Raw genomic sequence first — 22,429 nt, forward strand, 5'->3', positions numbered from 1 at the left:
TGATGTGACAACACTTGAATGATCTTGAATTGCAAGGGAAAAACCAGCTTGTTTTTGAACTTGCAAACAATGTGTCAGCATTTCAGATGAAGCTATTTAGATTGCAGGCAGTATCATGAATTTCATCCACTTCCCCACGTTCCAGTCAATGCAGAAACACCAAGGCACTGATACACAGACCGTTATTGAAAAGTTGGATGTTTTGATACATTCGACAGTCGGGTTTAAGATTTTGAAAAGAACAGACTGTAGTTGAAACAGTTTGCAGATCCATTCAATGTTTCTGTTAATGACATGGAGGCAAAGTACCAGTTGGAACTCATTGATCTTCAGTCATCAGATGGACTCCATGCTACATTCAGACAAAACAGTCTGATTGACTTTTACAAGTCTTCCTGATGTGTTTGTAAATCTTAGAGACAATGCATGCGTTCATGCAAGTATGTTTGGCAGCATGTATCGTTGTGAACGGACATTTTCACAAATGAAGCTTAACAAAAGTAGTATTCGGAATCAGCTAATGGACAATAACCTTGAAGCATTGTTGCATTTGTCATCAATCAACACTGAGCCTGACATTGCAAAGCTTGTTTCAGAGATGCAGCCACAACTGTCACTGACTGCATAACCTACTGTTGCCACCGAGTGTGTTTGAAATGTAATCACATTTAATGTGAATACTGTGACTCATTCTACTAATGTACTGTTTAGTATAGTAGTGAAGTCAATTTTGCAGTTTACTGCTGTCTTAAGTAAAAATGCCAATCACCTCTACCTACTGTTAACCCGTATGTTTTGAAGTGACCCATAGCTGCGCTATGAATATGTGTAGTGGCTCTCCCCATAAAAGGTTGTGCACCACTGATCTATAACATCTTGATGTACCTTTTATCATCAGAAAAATAATCTTAGAAAACAGTCAATTTCAGATATGTGCCAAGGACAGATAAGCCAAGACCAGAGTATCTTTGTTTTATCTCTTTTGCTCAGAATACTGCAACCATACTGCTGATTTTAAAAATGTCCAATACTATCTAGCATTACTGGATCACTCATAGCTATAATGTGGCCAATGTCCAAGGGTACACAGTGGCAATGGGTCTGTTTATCCACAAACAATAAGCAACTGCATGCTATTTCCTGGCCCTTGGCAAATATTTTTTTATTTTATTATGAAAGATGAAAACTGAAAAAGAAACCTTATAAATATTAAGGAACTGACTAAGAACTGGTAAAATTCAAATAATAAACTGAGGATGTGAAAGAGAATACTTGTTTCAGTGACAGTTCTGTTTAATCACCCATACATGTGCAACCGCAAACACTGCCCATGAAGTCCTCCTAGAGTAGACCCCTACCAATTAAATAATTATTCAAGTGTTTTTCCATGACAGCAAAATCTCACCCCCTTCTCAGGGAACTATGTCCTATACAGTTATATAATCATCTCGGGGAGTGTTTTACCTTAGTAAAATATTCTCTCAGTTTTTGAAAATTATAGTAGAAAACATTACTAGGAATGAAAAAAACTAAACTAAAATTATAAGGGATGATTAAACTAAACTAACACCATTTTACTGGCCATGATTAAATGGCAGAAGAGAACCCTGCTGGATTGTGAAGCATGGGTATACTCAGTAGGCATTGACTGGAGTCTAAACAGTTAGCATCCCCCCACACATACACCTCAAAGTAGTCAGGAATGCTTACCTTTCATTTGTAGTTTTGGAAACACTAAGATGGATTCTGGTACAAATGCATTATATGGCGGCTCAATAATATGTCCTGCACCAGGATAACAGATCCTTGTCAAAAGGTGTGCATTTCCAGCTTCTTGCATCATTTTCTCTATCTTGAACAAAAAATGTCAAAAAGACAAATTAAGAATAATCTCATATGAAAAAAAATCTTGAATGTCAAACTAACACTGTGCTACACTCAGGTAATCCCATGGCTTGTAGTAAAACCTAGTGATTTTTAGTATTTCTTTAATCCCTTAACTACTGACCATTTTCAAGATGTTTGTCCCCAAACTACTGTTCTTAAGCTATGCTTGCTGCCTGCACATGAGTTGCTTCTCTAAAATGGTTTGACATTCTGATATTTTCAGAGAAGGGTATAAGATTCATTATCAATTAAAAACTCATGCAATGCTTGTACAGAAAGCAGCTGCATCTTGAATTTCAATTGAAAACAAACTTTAAAATCATTTTCATTCCACAGCATTTACAAACACCAAAAATACCACCTTTGTTCTGAAAAAATATACTCTTGGTAGACCTGAAGTCAGAACAACGCTATATCTTTTAATAGTAGTAGTTTGCATAACTGATGACTAAGCAAATCACCTAACCAGGCCATACTTTAAGGGTCTTCACTAAAAAATAAACAGGAATAAAAAGTTTAAGCAATACTGCTTTCTGTGCCCATGACATGATGCAATCTCAATAATGGTGTATGGTTGAACCCCCCCTGGTATTGGGGCATGGTGGGTGGACTTCTCTCACATAACACCCAAAGACAAACTTTTTGAAAAAAAACTTTTTTTCTGACAGTTTCACTAGAATGGGTTATTGAATGAAATGGTTATTACACAACTAACCCCCATTTTAGTAGCTTTTATATCAGTTACTATCTAGACAAAAGAGAGCTTTACTTATACTTGAAACTGAATGCTTTCAAATTATGTGGTTAAATCAACAGATGGCAGCACCTCTGTACTGCTACCAGACAAAAAATGTACCAGACAAGACACCTGTATACTTAGCCTTACGTAGTGTCTTACTTGAACTAATAGGTATAGGAGCAAGGAGTCAAGACAATTTCAGACACTGTTCATGTCTCTCTGCAAAGGTAAGCATGCAGGTTTTTCCTATAATCACTTTTTCTGACAAATAAGTTTTGTTCTGAGGTCATAAGAATACACTAATCATATGATTCAAATATATATACATATACACACACACAAAATTATAGATATACAGTAGATATAGTTAAAGGGTGTGGAGGACTTGCCTCCAAAACTGAAGGGGTGTAGGGGCCTTGTCCTCTGCAAAACAAATGTAAAAGTAATGTCTTCTTGCTTTTTTGCAGAGAAATTTTCATATTTACTTAGAAATAAACACACATTGAAACATCAAACTATGCAAGTAAAAGAATAAGACAAACCTTAACAGTTTTGCATTTGACTATGGGTCTTAAGCTATATGTATCATTTAGTCCAGCCAGAGAATCCACTCTGAATCTTGACATCCAAAAATAATTTGTCCTCTCTGTTTTAATCATAAAATTTCCTCTTCTTCTGTTGCATTTCACAATTTCTAATATGGTTTCCCAATAAACTCCAACTTGGCAAATCCCATTATCAGTAGAGACCTGGCGAGAAAAGCTCCAGCAGACACATTTAAGATATTCATGACAAAACATTTTTTTACAAAGATAACATTACATATATAATTCCTAAGACATCTAGACACAAGCAGGTAATTATTTTCTAGTAATAACTACACAAAGATAAACAGGTATTTCTTCTGTGGTGACATTATACATGAAATTAAATTCCATGTATAAAACACTTAGTATGCAAATAGTTCATGTGGAATATACATAGCAAGCAAATATTAGCTATGACCTATAAGTGAGGAGTAACGAGGTTATAATATAAATGTTAGGAATAAATACAATTGAAGTAAGGTGTGTGAAACATTAATTAGTAAGTTCATAGGTTCATACTAGGCTATCGGCTCTAGGGCCTATACAAGCCTAGCCATAACAATTCCCTGCATATTTCTTCCCACAATATTTACTTCCCTGGACCCCTGTCTAGCAGGGCGACTGATGTGATCCCCGGGGTGAATTTCCCATCTCCCATCCAATCGTCAAGGTTCCTTTTGAAGAGGGCTAAGGAGGCTCTCTGCTTGACATGTATGGGCTGTCTATTCCAGAGTATGGGGAGTCTCTGGGTCAGGAACCTATCCCTCCTGCATGTTTTGTACATTGTGATAACAAAGTTTAGATCCCTGGAGTGTGTGGCTCTTGGGGACTGGGATTTCTTTAAGTGGAGCATGTTCACAGCTCACGGTTTGACATGGCCTTGTATGTTAAGCAGAGATTGCCTCTCAGTAGACGATATGCCACAGAGTATAGCTGGAGTTTTTTAGACGGTCAGCATAGGGCATCTGCTTTAGGCCTGTGATTCTTTTAGTGAGGTATTTCTGCGACCTTTCCAGCTGTTGCAGATGTCTTGTGAGGTACACTTTAATGGGTCTAATGAGGGATGAGTAGAGTGGGACAATGACCTCCTTTTTTCTGGATGAAAAGCCCTTAGTGATGAGGTGTGCCACATAGGATTTCCTGACTGTTGTGGTGATGTGGTTATCGAAGGTGAGACCTCTGTCCACGTATCCCTAAGTCTCTCATCACACTTTCGGTGTTTAGTGTACTGCCACTTATGTGGTAATTTATGGGTACATGTTTTTTCCCAAAGAGGATAACTATACATTTCTTGGCATTAAACTTGAGCCCATGGCTCTGGCACCAAGCATCTGTTTCTGTAAGGCCCTTTTGTAGAATATCCACATAATTTGGGGATTCAATAATGGCTCCCAGTTTGCAGTCATCTGCAAACTTTGTTAGCCAGAGTACCTTAGTGTTGGGCCTGTACTTCAGAGAAGTAGATGCCAAACAAGAGCAGTTCCAGGACTGAACCCTGAGGTACTCCACTTGTCACTTGGCTGGAGCTGGATTTGGAGTCGGCTACTTTTACAGTCTGGGTTCTGTCAGTAAGCCAGTTGGCAACCCATTGAGTGACATAGGGATTTATGCCCAGCTTAGTAATTTTATCTAGGATTCCAGAGTGGGGGATGGTGTCGAAGGCCTTCGCGCGGTCCAGATAGGCTGTGTGGACCTCCTTACCCTCGTCCACAGCTCTGGAGACTAATTCGAAGAAGTTAATCAGGTTCAGGAGACAAGATCAGCCCTTCATGAACCCAAACTGGGTGGGGTCCAGTGTTTGAAGGTTGCCAATGTCTTTGTTTATAAGTTCCATGCCCTTGCAGATCAGGCTTGTCAGACTGATGCTACTGTGTGTGTTTATGTAATGCATTAGAGTCTACCTTACATTTAAATTCAGAGCAGAGTTTCTCAATATACTTCCTTCTACTATTCCACATGTGGCATCATAAGAAAAGTATCTAGTCTTGTACTAACTCTTAAATTCTTCACTGGACAGCTAAAAGGCTTACAGACCAAACTCCTGTAGTCCATGTAGAGAGGATGTCCTCTAGCTGTAGAAATACTACAAGTGGCACTCATTAGAGTAAGTCTTACATCCTCTGTTGTATCACATTCACACCTCAGAAGTGAAACCAGGCATCCAAGGTGTGATGTTATGAGGGATTGCCATCTGTGCCTGGGATAGTAGGGTGGTGCATGTGTACATATGCCAGCATAGCTAGCTGGAATTTTGTAAAGAATTTTATGTTATTTGACTATCACACTGCTTTGTACAGATATTTCGGTTAAAAATGCATTTGTGAAGTTACTTGTGTTAAAAATGCATCAACAGTAGGTCCTGCTGAACAGAAAGAATGGATGCATGTATATTATAAATGTGTATGTTTATCAGAAAACCCTGGAAGGATAGAACGTTTAAAATTTTGTTATAGTTTTCAGATGCTGCTACAGATATTAGCAATGCTCTGTGTGTGTATTGTACCAGACTCAGGTGACCAGGGGTGATGTCATCCTGTAACCAGCACCTGGTTTCTTTGGAACCATAGCAGCAGCACTTTGGAACCTGACAGGATATATATCTCACACATCCACACTGAGACACAGACATCATTTGGCTTTTGCCGTGGCAAGACACTCGGCACACATTAGCTTGCCTTGCTTTATAAGTAATTAAGGAACAGTAATTCTTTAGTTAGTCAGGGACATTTAGTGAGAATAGTTTAGTACTGTTTTCTGCACCAATGAGAAGCTATCCAACTGTATTATTTATAGCTCTGTGGCTGAAACTCTGTTTACTGTATTCAGTCTTCTCCTGTTTTCTGTTTTATTTATCATTAAATATTGAACTATCTTTCACTATGTCTGGTCCTTTAGACAATACGTCTTCAGAGTACTTATGCTTGTTTTAGTGACACTGTGGCCGCTCCTGAAAGCCTTGCTGCTTTGGTCACACCCTATTACTTGTAATAGTATTAATTTTACAGAGTATAATTGGGTACCCTTTGTAACAGCCCTAGGGTATCAGACTGGTGGCAATGTGATTACCTCAGTCTTCCGAAAGGGGCACAACTAGCAAATCTTTGCAAGCTCTTCCCAAGTGTGTATGTGTGTGAAACTCAAATATCCAAGTTTGGGAGGCAGCTACTGGAAACAGGGACACAAAGTTCCAAAGTGGTCAGTGGGGAGTTTTGTGTGGGTCTGAAGAGAGAAACAGAGACCAACCCCAGGTCTGCAGCATGCTCCGTGTGTGCATTTAAGGGAAATTGTGCTTGACGCAGGGAGCTGCATCTGAAAATACTGTGTGAATCTATCTTTGCTCTTAGTGACAGTCCCTCACCAAAGTCAGTGGTGACGATCGAGTCTCCTTGATTGCTGGCCGAAGTAGGGACCCATCACATAGTGGCAGCTGAGTGGGATACTAACTGAACTTCAGTAGTCAGTGGGCAGTTGTCACTGAAAGAGTGTGCTCTCTCAAAAGCCACAAGGTAAACATACAGAGTTTAATTTCACAACAGTTTTATTTATTTTTGTTAGTTTAGTCAGGGAAAGCAGGCAAGGATAGAAGCAGAGAATTACAAGCAAGCTGATCAAGAATCAGTTGGCCAAGGTGTGTGATGTCAAAGGACTGGTGCATGGCAACCTGACTACAGAGGAAATTATTTCAGCCTTGGTTACAGCAGAAGCATGGACCAGCAACCCAGAAGACAACCAGTCAGGTGATGTGGATGTGCAGTCTTCAGAAACAGGACAGTTCACCCCTTCTTCAGAGGACTTACAAATCTGACTAAAGTTAGACAGACCTGAAATGGAGGCCAAATGACTGGAGAGACAGATGGAGTTAGAATCAGCAGAGGCTGCAGCATTTGGAGGCTGAAGAAAATGAAAAACAGTGCCAACATGAGAGGGAGATGCTGACTCTTCGGTAGGGTCATAGAGGTAATGGGGAAAGGAATAACCAAACCCCAGAAGCAATAAAGGTCAGAAAATTTCTTCCACAGTTTACACAGGGTGATGAATATGATAGTTTTATCCACGTATTTGAAAGGGTATGTAAACAGTATAATACTGACCAAGGGCTCTGGCTATGGTTCCTGACCCCCTTACTCCATAGTAAAGCTGTAACTGCTGTTTCTAAATTTTCTGATACTGGTTGTTTAAACTATGACAAAGTAAAACAAGAAGTTATGTACTCACCATAACGTTCGATGTATGTAGTCCATCTCGCCTCACATTTTTAGCCATGGGTTCGGAGCCGAACCTCGGCTCTGACTCTGCCATACTCGAGCTCGAAGTCTTTCAATTGGCTGGGCTAAGAAGGTATCCCATGCTGCACTGCTCCCTTTCCCTAGATCTTGTTTGCTGCAAGCTAAAATCACTCACTTCTCCACACACAACAACATATAGAGAAGGAAGAACATACCAACCAGAAAGGAATTTGAAACCATACCAAACCCCTAGGTCCTCCAGGATGGGGGAAGGAGGGGGGGTAAGTAAGAATGTGAGGCGAGATGGACTACATACATCGAACGTTATGGTGAGTACATAACTTCTTGATGTTATGTAGTCCAATCTCGCCTACATTCTTACCCGTGGTACAGCGTCCCCAGCACCTGAATCCTGGGAGGCTCAGTGGAAAATATTCCTGAGCACTCTGGACACCAAATATAACTTGTAGTGAGTAACAAAGGTATGAGGAGATGCCCATGTAGCTGCAGCACAAATATCATCCATAGACAACCTGGCCTGAAAGGCTGTAGATGTAGACACAGATCGGGTAGAATGAGCCTTCACTTGAAATGGTAAATCCCTGCCACCTGAAGCATAAATGAATGAAATACAACTGGAGATCCATCTAGACAAAGTGACTTTGGAAACAGGAGACCCAATCCTGTTTTCTGAAAATGAGACAAACCACTGATCCGATTTTCTAAGATCCTTCGTTCTATGTAAATAGAATCGTAATTGTCTGTGCACATCCAGCTGATGAAATCTAAATTCTGCCTTGTTCGAGAACTCTGGAAAGAATACAGGTAGTTCAATGAATTGGTTTAGATTACTAACGGAAGCCACTTTCGGTAGAAAAGAAGGATTTGGTTTGAGAGAAACCTTGTCCTTATGAAAAATCTGATAAGGCTTGAAGCTCCGAGACACATCTGGCTGAAGTGATGGCTACTAAAAAGATTGTCTTCCAAGTCAAATATTTTAAATCACAAGTGGCTGCAGGTACAAAGGGGGGTGAAGTGAGACATTGTAGAACAACATTTAAGTCCCAAGGCATAACTGGGTCAAAAACTGCAGCATAGTGCGCTTCAGGAATGCCTTACAAAGTCTGTGCGCCATGAGACTAGGCTCATCAGCAACATGAAAAGTGGAAATAGCCGCCAACTGGACCTTAATAGTTGTGGCCTCTGATCCCTGGTTGAAAAGCATGGAGAGGAACTCCAGGACTAACAAAACTGGAGCTGTATAAGGATCAATTTGTCTTGCATGCACCCATATGGAAAATCTCTTCCATTTGGTGGAATAGATTTTTCTGGTGGAAGGCTTATGGGAGGAAGACAGAATATGAACCACTTCTGGCGAAAAATGATGAAGCCTGACTAATTATGGAAGTGGAGGAGCCAGGCTGTCAGCCGGAGGGTCTGAAGAGAGGGATGGAGCTGCCCTGACATATGAGTCAGCAGATCTAGTTGAGGGTCCAGAATCCAGGGGGCGTCCACTAGGTAAGGACGGAGAAAGGGGAACCCCAAGGCCAGTATGGCGCAATCAGAATCATTTTGCTTCCCAAAGATTGCGATTTCTGAATAATCTTTGTCAGCAGAGGAACAGGAGGGAAGGCATACAGTAGACCGGAGGGCCAGTCGTGAACTACAGCGTCCCTGGGTGACTCCCCCTGAGGGGGGATAAGGGTGAAGTAGCTGCTGCATTTGGTATTGAGGGGGCTGGCAAATAGATCGTAGCAAGGCTGACCCCACCTGCAGAAAATCTGCTCCGCAACCTGATTGTTCAGGACCACTCATGAGGCATCAGAATAGCTCTGCTCAACCTGTTGGCAATCACACTGGACTTCCCCGGAATGTGCGTTGCTGCAAGAAAATGTTGGGAAGCCACTGCCCACTGCCACACTCGCATGGCCTCTCTGCAAAGGGGGTACGACTTGGTTCCTCCCTGTTTGTTTAGATACCATACCACCGACATAGTCTGTGTGGATAGCAATTGTCCCGAGAGGAGGAAAGCTCTGAAGTGCTTGCAACGCTAGTAGCACTGCTCTCATCTCCAGGACATACATCTCATGTTCTTGCCACGTGCCTTGGACTTTCCTGCCTAGATAACCCCCCCACCCCCACCCCATCTGGGAGGCATCCGGGGTCACTGTGGCAACCGGAGGGGATGGAAAGAAGGGTTTTCCCATGTCGAGGTTGCTGGTGTGAAGCCACCAGTGCAGATCCTGTTTGCACTTGTCTGTGATTATTATGAAATGAGAAAGCAGAAGATGTTGTAGACACCACTGGGTGAAGAGTAGCCATTGAAGCAGCCTCATGTGTAGCCTCGCCAGAGGAACCAACATAAATGTAGCAGCCATCGTCCCCAACAATTTGAGGATCAATCTTGCCTTCACTCTTCTCAAAGGGAGCAACGCGTACACCTGCTGCTGTAAACTTTGAATCCTTTCTAGTGGTAAAAACGTCCTCATGAGCACGGTGTCTAACTCAGCGCCTATAAAGGTGACATGCTGCGAGGGCAACAATGCAGACTTTTCCCAATTTAGAGTGATACCTAATTGTTGAGATAGTTTGATCGTGGCATCTCTGGTTTGTAGGAGTAGATGCCTGGTGGTGGGAGAAAGGAGCCAGTTGTCCAGGTATGGAAACACTTGGAATCCCTGACGTCTCAAGTAAGCCATCACCACTGCCATGCATTTGGTGAACACCCTGGGGGCTGTGGTGAGACCAAAGGGCAGGGTGCGAAACTGAAAATGACTGGCTCCCAGCCGGAAGCGTAGATGACTTCTGGATGCCCTGTCCATCTTTATATGGTAGTAAGCATCCTTGAGGTCGATGGAGCACATCCACACTTCTTTATCCCAACAATGGGAGAATAGATTGCAACGTGACTTCTTCACATAGGTGTTCAATCTGCTGAGATCCAAAATGGGTCTCAGGTCCCTGTCCTTTTCGGCACCAAAAAGAATCTGGAGCAAGTCCCTAATCCGATCTGGTCTGAGGGTACATGCTGGATGGCTCCTTTTTTCTAGCAACTTTAAAACCTCTGAAGCTGCGGAATCCCTTTGATTGGGTGGAACATCTGGGATTTTTCTGATCGGAGGGGGAGCTGAAGAGAAGGGAATGCGATATCCTCCGGAAACTATTTTTAATACCCATTGGTCCTGAGTGATACTTTGCCAGGCCTCTGGGTATAGTGAAATGCGACCCCTAACTGGCTCCGGAAATGCACAGTCGGGCTTCCCATCAGGAGTGCTGGTAGAGAGAACCACGAAAGGAATCGCAGTCTCTCTGGTTACGCAGGCCTCCTCTGCCCCTAGAGCTGCGTCTACCAGAATTACCACCCCCTCCCCTGCCTCTGGGGGGGGGACTCACCTTGTGCATCATGAAAAATCCTCTGCAATTTTTTGAACCACATCTTCCCACACCTCTGGGTCTTGGGATAAGGCCTAGAGAGTTGGGAAAAATGGACTCCCACAGCAGGCAGTTTTTTGCCCTCTTGCTCGCACCTAGTGAGAGTGTCCTTCGCCTTGGTTCCGAATAAGGAGGAACCATCCAACGGGGCACTGGTGAACGTAGACTTGAAGGACTCCGTGAAATTACAGAGGCGCATCCAGGAGTGTCTCCTAAGAGCAACTCCCGAACTTGCTTCCCTACCCACTCCTTTGGCTGCATAAGAGATCAGTCTCATGGAGGAGTTAGCAATAGAGTTGAGGGTAGACATCTGAGCGTTGACCTTCTGAGCCACCGCATCAGAAATGTTACTTTGCAGAGCAACTCCAAGCTCCTTCAGGAGATCTCTTTGGAGCCGTGTAAAATGTGATAAGTAATTCAGTTACCACAAAGTAAAGGCCGCTGAAGAAAATATACGCTTCCCGTACCGGTCCATGGTCCTAGACTACTTGTTAGGAGGATGGACCGTAGACTAAGTCTCAGACAGTGCCTTCTAGGTGGCCGCTGCCACCACCATGGCATCTACAGGAACTCCCTTTGATAGAAACTATTTGTCAGAGGGGGCAGACAAGAATTTGAGTCTCCTGGGGACTGGTCCCACAGTCAGGGGTTTCCCACACCCTTCGACAAACCAAATCTAAAAGTTCGTAGAAGAGTGGAGACACCCAGGAGGCGGAGGGCTGAGCCCTAAAGGCCTTCAGGAACACAGACTCCTCCTCGGAGGGAGCTTTGGAGGGCCAGTCACCCCTCTTCTTCAAAATTTCTAGGATGTCAGAGAAAGGGAGCGCTTCAGAGGATGACTTGGGGACCCCTCCAATTCCTTGGTCGGTGTCTGATGTGAAGGACTTAACTTGGGAGTCAATGTGCTTCCTCTTGCACGTTCATTTTCTGGGTGGCTCCTCAGGCAAAAACACTGAGGGGCCCTCAGAAATATGGGGACCACTCATGTGGGTATCCTGAGGCTTTGGGTCTCTGCTGTCGAAAGATAGAGGGCGATCAGAGACCCGCACCGGAGCTGGAGGGGACAGTGTGTCAGTGCTGAACGATGCCGCTGAAGACCTGGCCAGCGGGCTCCGCATGGCCTCGAAAGCTAGTCCCCCCCGGCTCCGAAGATTGACCAACCATGGGAGACCTCGGAGCAGAAGGGACAAGGTCCGAATCCGAAGCAGGTGTCAGGCTCCCCCACACCGAAGCACCGAGAGGGAGGGCAGGAGCTGAAAAGTGACCCGAGGCCTCCCCCTTGGGTCTGACCGAGGAACCATGAGTCGTGGACACAGCCGACGGGGTCGGAGCTGAAGCCGGAGCCAATAAGCCAGGATGGGCCATCGGAGCCGACCTAGGGACATCAGATGGTGCCGACCACTCTGGCTCTGAAAGCTGAGATTCGATCAGAGGAGGAAGTATCGACGCTGGCTGGGTGACAGGCTCCGGAGCCGAAAACAATTTTGCCAGTACCGGTGACTGGAGCAGTCTCTGTACCACTCTATCTACATCCACATCTGAAAGAGTCCTGGAGGACCTAGAAGATAAGGAAGGAGATCTAGACCTCCTCTACGAAGGAGACCGGCTCCAAACTAGCACCTCCGCAATTGGCTCAGAGGGACTTGGAGCCGAAGCAGATTCAGTCAATACACTAACTTCCTGCGGCTCCGAGGACAGTGGAGCAGAGGATGCCACAGTAGATTTTACTACTTTCTCCGAAGGCTCTGAGGATACAAATGGAGACAGGGAATGCTTTTTAGCCTTGGAAGTTTTACTCTTACAGGGAGAGGACTTAAAGCTAGAAGCCCTTCCCAAATTCTCCTCGAAGGAGGGTTTCAAAAGTCCTTTCAAAATTAGTTTGTTTCCTTTCCTGAAGAACACGCGGGCTAAATGCATGGCAAAATGTGCAAGATTCTTGGAGGTGAATAGCCCCCAGACAATAAACAGAGTGTCCATCAGTGATTGACATCTTATAACCACATTTAGTACATTTCTTAAAGCCCAAGGGCTTATGCTCTTTCGTATCCTTAGACATAGTGAAGGAAAAACACCAACCGTTAATCACGATCAACCATTAATATAGAAGCCACAAGCTCGAGAACAAAGAAAACCAACAGACAATTACAAAAGACCTCTCACTTAAGCGGTCAACAGGAACACAAGGAAAGGACTAGGTCCTCTAACTTAAACGGTCCTAGCCCGAGGGATAGGTACCTACTAACACTATTAAGCAACACAGAAGAAGTGGCAGACTAGGTCCTCTAACTGAAACGGGCCTAGCCCGTAGGGGAAACAGTTAGCAGGACACCACAAAAGACAATATTACTAGGAAAAAATTACACCAGATTAAATCAGTACACACACAACACACAACTATGAAAATAGCTTTTTTTGAAGCAAGAAACTGTCAATAAAGACAAAAGTTATACTTAGCCACAGCCAAGAGCGAGGCCACGTCTGAGCTATACGAGCGGCAAACGAGATCTGGGGAAACAGAGCAGTGTAGCATGGGATACCTTCTTAGCCCGGCCAATTGAAAGACTTCGAGCTAGAGTATGGCAGAGTCGGAGCCGAGGTTTGGCTCCAAACCCACGGGTGAGAATGTAGGCGAGATTGGACTACATAACATCAATGCTCACTAGATTGTTTCAAGTCAACACCTGAAGATTACAAAAAAGTTTTATTGGCCTAGATGTAAGGTAGATAAAAATCTATGTGATTATACTGCTGAGTTAAGCATTATTTTCATAGGTTGGTGAGTGGGTGTCAGATCACCACATCTGAAAGGCTGGCAGACCTTTTGGTGAGGGAACAAGCCCTTAGCCCTTTGCCTGAGGACATTAAAATCTGGTTGGCAGACCAGGAGTGTAACTCTGCAGATGATTTGGGGAGAAAAGCAGATCTCTACTTAGCAAGCAGGGCATTAATGCACAAGAAGAGGATACGAAATGTTGCACATGGCTATAGGGGACCCCATGGTGGGCAGTCTAAACCAACCCAATGGAGTACACTAGTAACAGAGGAAGCCACTAGTTCAGGTACACGGCTAGGACCAAGAGTCAGATGTTTTAAATGTAACCAGAGGGGCCATGTGGCATACAAATGTTCACTGAGGCAAGGTGAGGAACAAAAGGTGAAGGAACCAGCAAGTGGGAATAACAGCATGCCAGTAGTAAATTGTCTGGTGACATCAGGGGTACCAAATTATCACTGAAATTTGTATCCTATCTTAGTGGATGGAAGGCAGTCCACTGCTAAGAGAGAGACAGCCTCTGACATAACCGTTGTGTAGCCTGCAGTGGTTAAAGAGGAACAGTACTTGCATGGGAAGTCCACACCAGTCAGATCTTTAGGAAGGACTCCATTCCAAATACCTCTGGCTAGGGTTCACCTTGACTGGGAGAGTGGAAAAGGAAGCAAAGAGGTAGGTTTGTTTGAGGACATCCCTGCAGATGCTGTGATAGTGAATAATTTTGACAATGCAGTACCTTGTGTGCATGCAATTACAGGCAGTCAGGCTTGGAGACAGGCATGTGGGTCAGGTAGTCTGGGGAGACCAAGATAGACCCCACACCTGAAGCTGGGGCTGGTGAGGTGGCTATTTCAGGGAGGGAGCTACCCTGTAGCAGTAAGCCTGAAAGTAAGAGACAGATGCTGGTAGGTACTGATGTTCCTGTGGACAGGGTGACTGCAAGGGTAGAGGTGAGTGGTAGCACCCACACTGACATTGAGGACTGCTGTCAGACAATACCAGGCTTCTCGTGGAAAGGGAGATGGGAAGGGTCACGTTACGAGGATTGAGGGAGGTAGCTATGGAGGCGCCTGATTCTCAAGGAAAAGGGGAGTCTGTATACTGAAACAAAAGGTTACTGTATTGAGAGTGGATCCCTGAGGAAGGGCTAGAGGGTGAGGTAATGCAGCAGTTGGCAGTGCCCAAAGCCTACCATCTAGCACTTCTAGCCATAGCCCATGACATTAATTTTGCAGGTGATATGGGCATAAAGAGTACCAAGAGGCATATTATGCATAACATTTATTGTCCTGGGATTGCAAGGGATGTAACAGAGTACTGTAGGACCTGTGAGCAGTGCTAAAAGGTATGTAAGGCAACAGACAAAGTCAAAGCTCCTTTGATCCTTTTACCTGTGACTAAACAGCCATTTCAGAGAGTAGCTATGGATATTGTGGGGTCTCTGAGTACCCCAAGTTCCAAAGTGAAGATGTACATCCTGATTGTAGCAGATTATGCTACTAGATACCCTGAAGTGGTGGCTCTGCCCCCCATCGAGGCACAGAAGGTGGCAAATGCTTTGTTAGAGATTTTCAACAGGTAGGTTTCCCCGAGAGAAATACTGAGTGACACAGGTACCAATTTCATGTCAGACCTGCTGGCTTGTCCGTGGAAGTGCTGTGGGGTGAAGCACCTAAAAACCACCCCTTACCACCCCAGACTATTGGTGTTGTGGACAAGTTAAACTCTACACTAAACACCATGCTACATGTGTTTGTAGACCAGTTTGAGAGAGAGAGAGAGAGTGGGACAAATATTTGCCCCATCTGCTGTTTGCATAGAGAGTTACCTCATTAATCCACAGGTTTTTCACCCTTTGAGTTGCCATATGGGCAAAAAAAAAAAAGTGAGGTGGCCTTTGGATTTGATTTGAAACGAGTGGGAGGGTGAGTGTGAATCCCACAAGAAGTCTGTTGTGGAGAACCTGGCAGGAGACAAACAGCAGAAAAAGGTCTCATATGACAGGATTGTTTGAGCTTGAGAGTATGCTGTGGGATAGCAGGTTATGGTGCTCATTTCTGTCAGAAAAAATAAGCTGCAAATATTCAGAAAGCTTAAAGGGGCTTTGGGAGGAGCTCCTGTGATAGCCAGTACAGATTACAGCAAAGAATTTGTTGTGCAGATGGATGCTTCAAACCACGAGCTGGGGGCTGTACTCAGTCAAATTTTCTCAAAGTGAGAAGAGCACCCAGATGTATATCTCAGCTGTAGACTTCAACCAATGGAGGAATGCTATGCAGCTGCAGGAAAAAGAATGTCTAGCCATAGTATGGGCACTGCAGAAACTTCAGCCCTACCTGTAGGTAAAGAAATTCACTGAGGTTAAAGACCACAATTCCTTAGCATGGCTACATTCAGTCAGCCACTAAAATGCCAAGTTAAGGTGGAGCCTATGGTTGCAGGGACATCATGACAGTACAGTACCGTAGTGGGGCCAGCAATACCAATGCAGATGGGCTCTCAAGACAGGGTACAGGTCAATGTGTTCCCAGACAGGCCCATTTGTCTCAAGTAATATTTTTCTAGGGTCACTTGAAAAAATTATCTCGGATTTTCAGAAGAGGGGGGTGTTATAAGGTAGTGCCATCTCTGCCAGAGAGAGTAGGGCAGTGCATGCGTACATATGCCAGCATAGCTAGCTGGAGTTTTGTAAAGAATGTTATGTTACTTAACTATCACACTGATTTGTACCAATGTTTGGGTTAAAAATATATTTGTAAAGTTACTTGTGTTAAAAATGCATCAACAGTAGGTCCTGCTGGATAAAAAGAATGTATGCATGTATGTTAGGTTGCATTGTTGTAACTGATCAAATATGTGTTTATCAGAGAACTCTGGAAGGGTGGAAAGTTTTAAATTGTGTTTTTAGATGCTGCCATAGATCTTAGCAAAGCTCTGTGTGTGTATTGTACCACAGTCAGGTGACCAGGGGGTGATGTCATCTTCTAACCAGCATCTGATTTCTTTGGAACCCTAGCAGCACTTTGGAACCTGACATGAAAGAATTCTGACGGGACATATATATCTCCACACACAGAGAGAGAGACAGACAGACATCTGGCTTTTGCTGTGGTAAGACACTCAGCACATATCAGCTTGCCTTTCTTTAAGTAAGTGGTCAGGGAAGGGTAATTATTTTCTTAGGGACATTTACTGAGAACAGTTTAGTATTGTTTTCTGCATCTGTGACAAACTATCTGTATTACTTTTTATATCTCTGTAGTTGAAACTGTCATTTATTGTATTCAGTATTCTCCTTTTTTTTTTGTTTTATTATTTATCATTAAATATTGCACTACCTTTCATTGTAGTTGGCCCTTTAGGAAATACTTTTAACATCTTGAGAGTATTTATGCTTGTTTTATTGACACTGTGGCCGGTCCTGAAAGCCTTGCTGCTTTGGTTCATAGGTTCGTACTAGGCTATCTGCCCTAGGGCATTTATAAGCCTAGCCAGAGTGTGTGTGGCTTTCACCACCCCTTAGGATGAGAATACTACGCCCTTTTAGGGTTTTAGTTTACTGTGCCTCTGTCTAGTAGTGACACAGAGATGACCCCCGGGGTAAGCCTACGATCTCCCATCCATTCGTCGAGATTTCTTTAGAATAGAGTCAGTGAGGGGCTCTGCCTAACATGGACTGGGATTCTGTTCGAGTGTAGGGAGCCTCTGGGTTATGAATCTGTCCCTCCAGCACGTCCTATTTATTTCTGTGTTGAGGTTTAAGTCTCTTGTTCTCGTGGCTCTGATGGATTTGGATTTTCTGAGGTGGAGCATGTCCATTAATTCCGGATTGGACATGGCCTTGTACGTCAGGCACAGATCACCTCTGAGTAGGCGGTATGCGACTGAATAGAGCGGAGTTTTTTCAGTCAGGCAGCATATGACATATGTTTAAGACCCTTTATCCTCTTGGTGAGGAACTTTTGGGGGTCTTTCCAACTGCTGCAGGTGTCGGGTGAGATGCATCCCAAATGGGGCATTGTACTCAATCATTGGCCTGATAAGAGAAGAGTACAGGGGCACAATGACCTCTCTTGATCTAGATGTGAAACCCTTCATGATAAGGTGGGCAATATAGAAGGTCTTCCTAACCACCTTGGCAATGTGAGTGTCAAATGAGAGGTTACTGTCAACCTGGGTCCCTAGGTCCATGATTACCTCTTCCGTACTTAATGGATTACCACCTATGTGGTAATTTGTCAGTACCTTGATTTTCCCATAGGGTATGACTATACATTTTTTGGCGTTCAGCTTAAGGCCATGGCTCTGGCACCAATTATCTGTTTCTATGAGGCCTCTCTGAAGGATGTTTGTGTCCGCTGGGGTATCAATTATGGCGCCCAGTTTGCAGTCATCTGCGAACTTTGTCAGCCACAATCCTCCTATGTTTGCCTGTACCTCGGAAAATTAAATGCCGAACAAGAGGGGTCCCAGGACTGAGCCCTGTGGGACACCGCTTGTGACTGGCTTAGAGTCTGACATAGCTCCAGCAACTCTGACCCTGTGGGTTCTGTCCTTGAGCCAGTTTGCAACTCGTCTTGTGACATATGGGTTTACATTTAAGCTGGTGAGTTTGTCTATGATGCCCGAGTGGGGTATTGTGTCAAAGGCTTTTGCAAGGTCAAGGTAGGCTGTGTGAACTGCCTTACCCTCATCAATGGCCTTAGTGACCATTTCAAAAAAGTCGACCAAGTTCAAAAGGCAGGATCTGCCCTTGACAAAGCCAAATTGGGTAGGATCCAATGTCTGTAGGTCCCCAATGTCTTTGTTTATGAGTTCCATAATGATCCTCACCATAGCTTTGCAGACCAGGCTAGTCAAGCTTATGGGGCGGTAATTTCCAGGGTCCGTAGAAGCACCGCCTTTGTGAAGTGGGACCACTGTTGCCATACGCCACTCTTTGGGTACGTATCCTATAGTAAGGCTAAGATTAAACAGCCTTATGTGTGGGTTTAGTTCCTCTTGGAGTTCATGTAGCACACAGCCCGGGACACCATCCGGTCCCATTGATGCTGTGTTTTTAGCTTTAGAGAGGGCGGCTCTCACCTGGGCATCTGAGATGTTAGGGAGGCTACACTCTGCTGAGATAGTTATTTCTCCTTTTGGTGGGGAGGGGGGAGGAGAAATTTGCACTGAACCTGTCTGCCAGAATGTTGGCAATGTCAGTGGGTTCAGTGTATTTTGTGTCATTTTGGATTAACTCTGAGCATATCTGGGAGTTTCCACCCAGGTTTCTAACATAGCTAAAGAAGGCCTTGTGATTGTCTTGTGTCTTTTGCGATTTTTCTCTCAAAGTTGGCCTTGGATGATTTTATGAGTGATCGTAGTTTTTTGCTAGTACTGATCAGAGATGCCTTCCCTTTTAGGGATTTTGCTCTGTCATGTAGTAGCTTCCTCCTCCTGTTGTAAAGTTTGTTTATGGCTGGGGTCCACCAGACTGGGCGCCTGCCTTTGGGGGAATGGGTCTTGGTTTTATTTGGGATTGCATGATCCATGCATTCTTGAAGGTGCCCATAGAAGGCATTTGCAAAGGATTCAGCAGTGTGGGTTGTGGTTTCCACTGGCCCAGGGGCCTTGAAGGATACCACTTCAGTCTTAAGAAGTGTGAGGTTTGCTTTTGAGAAGTTCTTCACTGTGGCCTTTTGTGCAGGGGGTGGGGGCGGGATGTGGATTTCCAGTGAGATTAATTTATGGTTTGATCTTACCAAAGAGGGATATACTTCCGGTGTGGAGCATTTTGTCCCCATGTTTGTGATGACCAGGTCTAGTATATTGTCTCCTCTTGTGGGAATGGTGACTAGTTGTTCCATTGCATTTGAGTTTATGAATTCTAGGAAACTTTGGGCTAGGGTGTTGGGGCTTGAGTAATGTTCCCAGTCTATGTTTGGGTAGTTGAAGTCTCCCAAAATGATGGTATTTGGAGAGACATTCATACTCTCCAGTGTCTTTAGGAAGGCTGTGTGGGGTTCCTGAGTTTGAGAGGGTGGTCTGTAGCATGCTACAAACTGTAAGGCAGTTTTGCCTATGGTTATAGTTGCACCTGGATAGTCTCCGATGCTTCGTGCATTGCCACTAACCTGGAGGTGTGGGTATCTTTGATGAAAATGGATACGCCCCCTCCTTTTGTGGTTCGGTCCAAGTTTTGGGGCCGGAAAGCATATGAGGTAAAACCTGATAGTGCTGGGGTGCTCTCAGGAGCCTTGAACCAGGTTTCAGTCACTGCACAGACATCGATGTTCTCCATACTGAGGAGGGCTTCGAGGGCGTGCATCTTGAGGTTTAGACTTCTGGCATTGAGCAGCATTACCCTTAGTTTTTTTCCACTTGTGTTTTCTAGGGAGGTAGGTTTGTCATTTGAGCCTTGCCTAAAAAGGCACTATGGGGGTGGCAAGAGCCTTGGCCAATATCCGGAAGCCCAGGGGTGACAGGTGCAAGCCATCCCTTGCGAAGCAGCGTGGCTTGTCAAGCATGTCATCCCAAGCAGACAGACATTGGATCCCCTTAGAATGACACCAGTAATTAAGCCAATTGTTAAAACTGATCGTTTTGTCTTTGTACTGTGGCATCATTCTTGGTGAGGGTAAGATGCTGCTCAGGGTCATACCGGCCTGGGCTACACAATCAGAGAGCTCCTCTAGGTCTCTTTTCATGTAGTCCAGGGAGGTACGTCTCAGGTCGTTCACACCAGCATGTACAATGACTGAGTCATATTTGTACTTGCTGTGGAGTGACCAGAGTGCTTGTGTTATGTGGTGGATTCTAGCTCCCGACAGGCAGCTTACTGTGACCTTTTCCTTGTTCAGTCTGGTGAGTGGGACGTCAGTGTGTCTGACTATGGAGACACCTATTACAAGTGTGTCTGGCATGTTGTTTGGCCTTAAGGGCTGTGACTGTTTAGCACACTAACTTTGTGAACTATGTGTTGCATGTGCTATGTCTTGAGGTGGTGGTTGCTTGGGTGTCTGCTTTGGAGGCCTCTGTTGTTTTGGTAGATTTTTAATCAGCGCCTCCGAGTATGTTTTTGTGTGTTTATGTGTTTGGTTTGCAGTTGTGATAGTTCTATGTGAGACTGGGTTTGTGGTGTGCGTGGTTACCTTCTCCTCCTGACTGGTCTTGCCAGTACTGAATTGAGAGAGCTCAGCCTCCAGTTTGGCTATATAGTTGCATCTCTCGCATATATTTGTATTTGTTGGGAGGAGGAGGAGAGGGTTGTCTGTGTACATGAGGCAATTGTAACATTGCCTCAAGATTCCCAGATTCACCAACTGAACAGGAGAGGACGCCAGCAACTGACCCTTCGACATGCTAGAAATAGTGAAAAAGATTGCTGTGTAACTGAGTCAGAAAGGACCTATAGGGAAATGGGTACACAACAGAATTTAGGTGAATGAAGTACTTTCTTTTGTTTAGGAGTGCTTTACCTGTGTAAAAAATGCTTTAGGAGCAAGTGCTGAGCTTTTCAGATAGAGTATAGGCTGTTTAGATTGCAAGTAGAACAGTTCTACGGGAAAAATTGAAGAGCAGACTTGGCGGAGCCAGAAAAAGTTTAACCTTGTTTAACCGGCGCTGCGCTATGCGACTGCAAAGCCGCAAACGCGGATTTTAAGCAGTGAACTACAAAAGAGCTAGGAATGGTCCCAAACAACCAATTACTACAGCTTCTTGTGCTGAGGTCACTTCCCCCAAGGACAGGTAGGCTGCTCAAGGCTCCCCACTCCCACTGGTGAGCAAAGAAACTTCCTTCTATCCAACTAAGGTAATGGACAACACAGGAACTACACCACAGCCCAGAATACAGCAATGCCTGTATACTGGTCTAAACTAGTCGAAAAAGGCGGGAAAACAAGGATTATTTTTTTTTGTTTTTTTTGTAGAAACGCACAGAAAATGCAGAGACAGTGATAAAATAGTTACACAGGCTAGCACACTTTAGTGGGCAGCCTCCACAGTTAAATTAAACAAACAAGCAAACTTTCGATTAAATTCGACTAAATGTAACTTTAAGTGCAGATTTTAAAATAAATGCAGTAATCAGTAAAAAAACAGTTCAGGCTAGTTCAAAGTAAGCAACAGAAGCCATTTCCAGTGGAAAAAAAGCAAAGATACTTAAATCCAGAAGGTAGTCGCTTTTTCGAGTTCCTTGCTGCTAGGACCACTCTGTAAACCCACGTGGAGCTTGTCTGAGCAGTATAGCCAGAAAAAAACGCCCAGTGGTGGATTTTAAGCAGTGAACTACAAAAGAGCTAGGAATGGTCCCAAACAACCAATTACTACAGCTTCTTGTGCTGAGGTCACTTCCCCCCAAGGACAGGTAGGCTGCTCAAGGCTCCCCACTCCCACTGGTGAGCAAAGAAACTTCCTTCTATCTAAGTAAGGTAATGGACAACACAGGAACTACACCACAGCCCAGAATACATCAATGCCTGTATACTGGTCTAAACTAGTCACGGCCTACCATTTGTATAAGTATTTTACACAGTATAATTAGGTACCCTTTGTAAGAGACTTAGGATAGCTTTGTATAAATACTTTATACAGTATAATTTGGTACCCTTTTTTAGAGCCTTAGGGTAGCTGACTGGTGGCAGTGTGATTACCTCTGAGTCTGGGCAGAAAGGGGCACAGCTAGTAAACCTGTGGCAGCTACTGGGAACAAGAACACAGTGCTCCAAAGTGGTTAGTGTGGAATTTTGTGTGGGTCTGGAGATAGAGTGTCCAGCCCCAAGTCTGGAATATGGTCTCGGTG

General features: G+C 44.3%; 1 protein-coding gene across 1 annotated transcript in view; it reads right to left on the bottom strand.

Moving 5' to 3' along the window:
• The window catches only part of LOC122815059 (peroxisomal succinyl-coenzyme A thioesterase-like), a 621,446-nt gene that overhangs the window by 25,369 nt on the left and 573,648 nt on the right, over nt 1-22,429 (bottom strand). Inside the window, exon 10 of the mRNA XM_044087303.1 lies at nt 1,711-1,852. Coding sequence (XP_043943238.1) covers nt 1,711-1,852 — 142 coding nt within the window. The remainder of the gene's footprint in view (nt 1-1,710; nt 1,853-22,429) is intronic.

Source organism: Protopterus annectens, chromosome 11.part0 (genome assembly GCF_019279795.1).
Source record: "Protopterus annectens isolate FY-2018-M chromosome 11.part0, PAN1.0, whole genome shotgun sequence".
Lineage (NCBI taxonomy): Eukaryota > Metazoa > Chordata > Ceratodontiformes > Protopteridae > Protopterus > Protopterus annectens.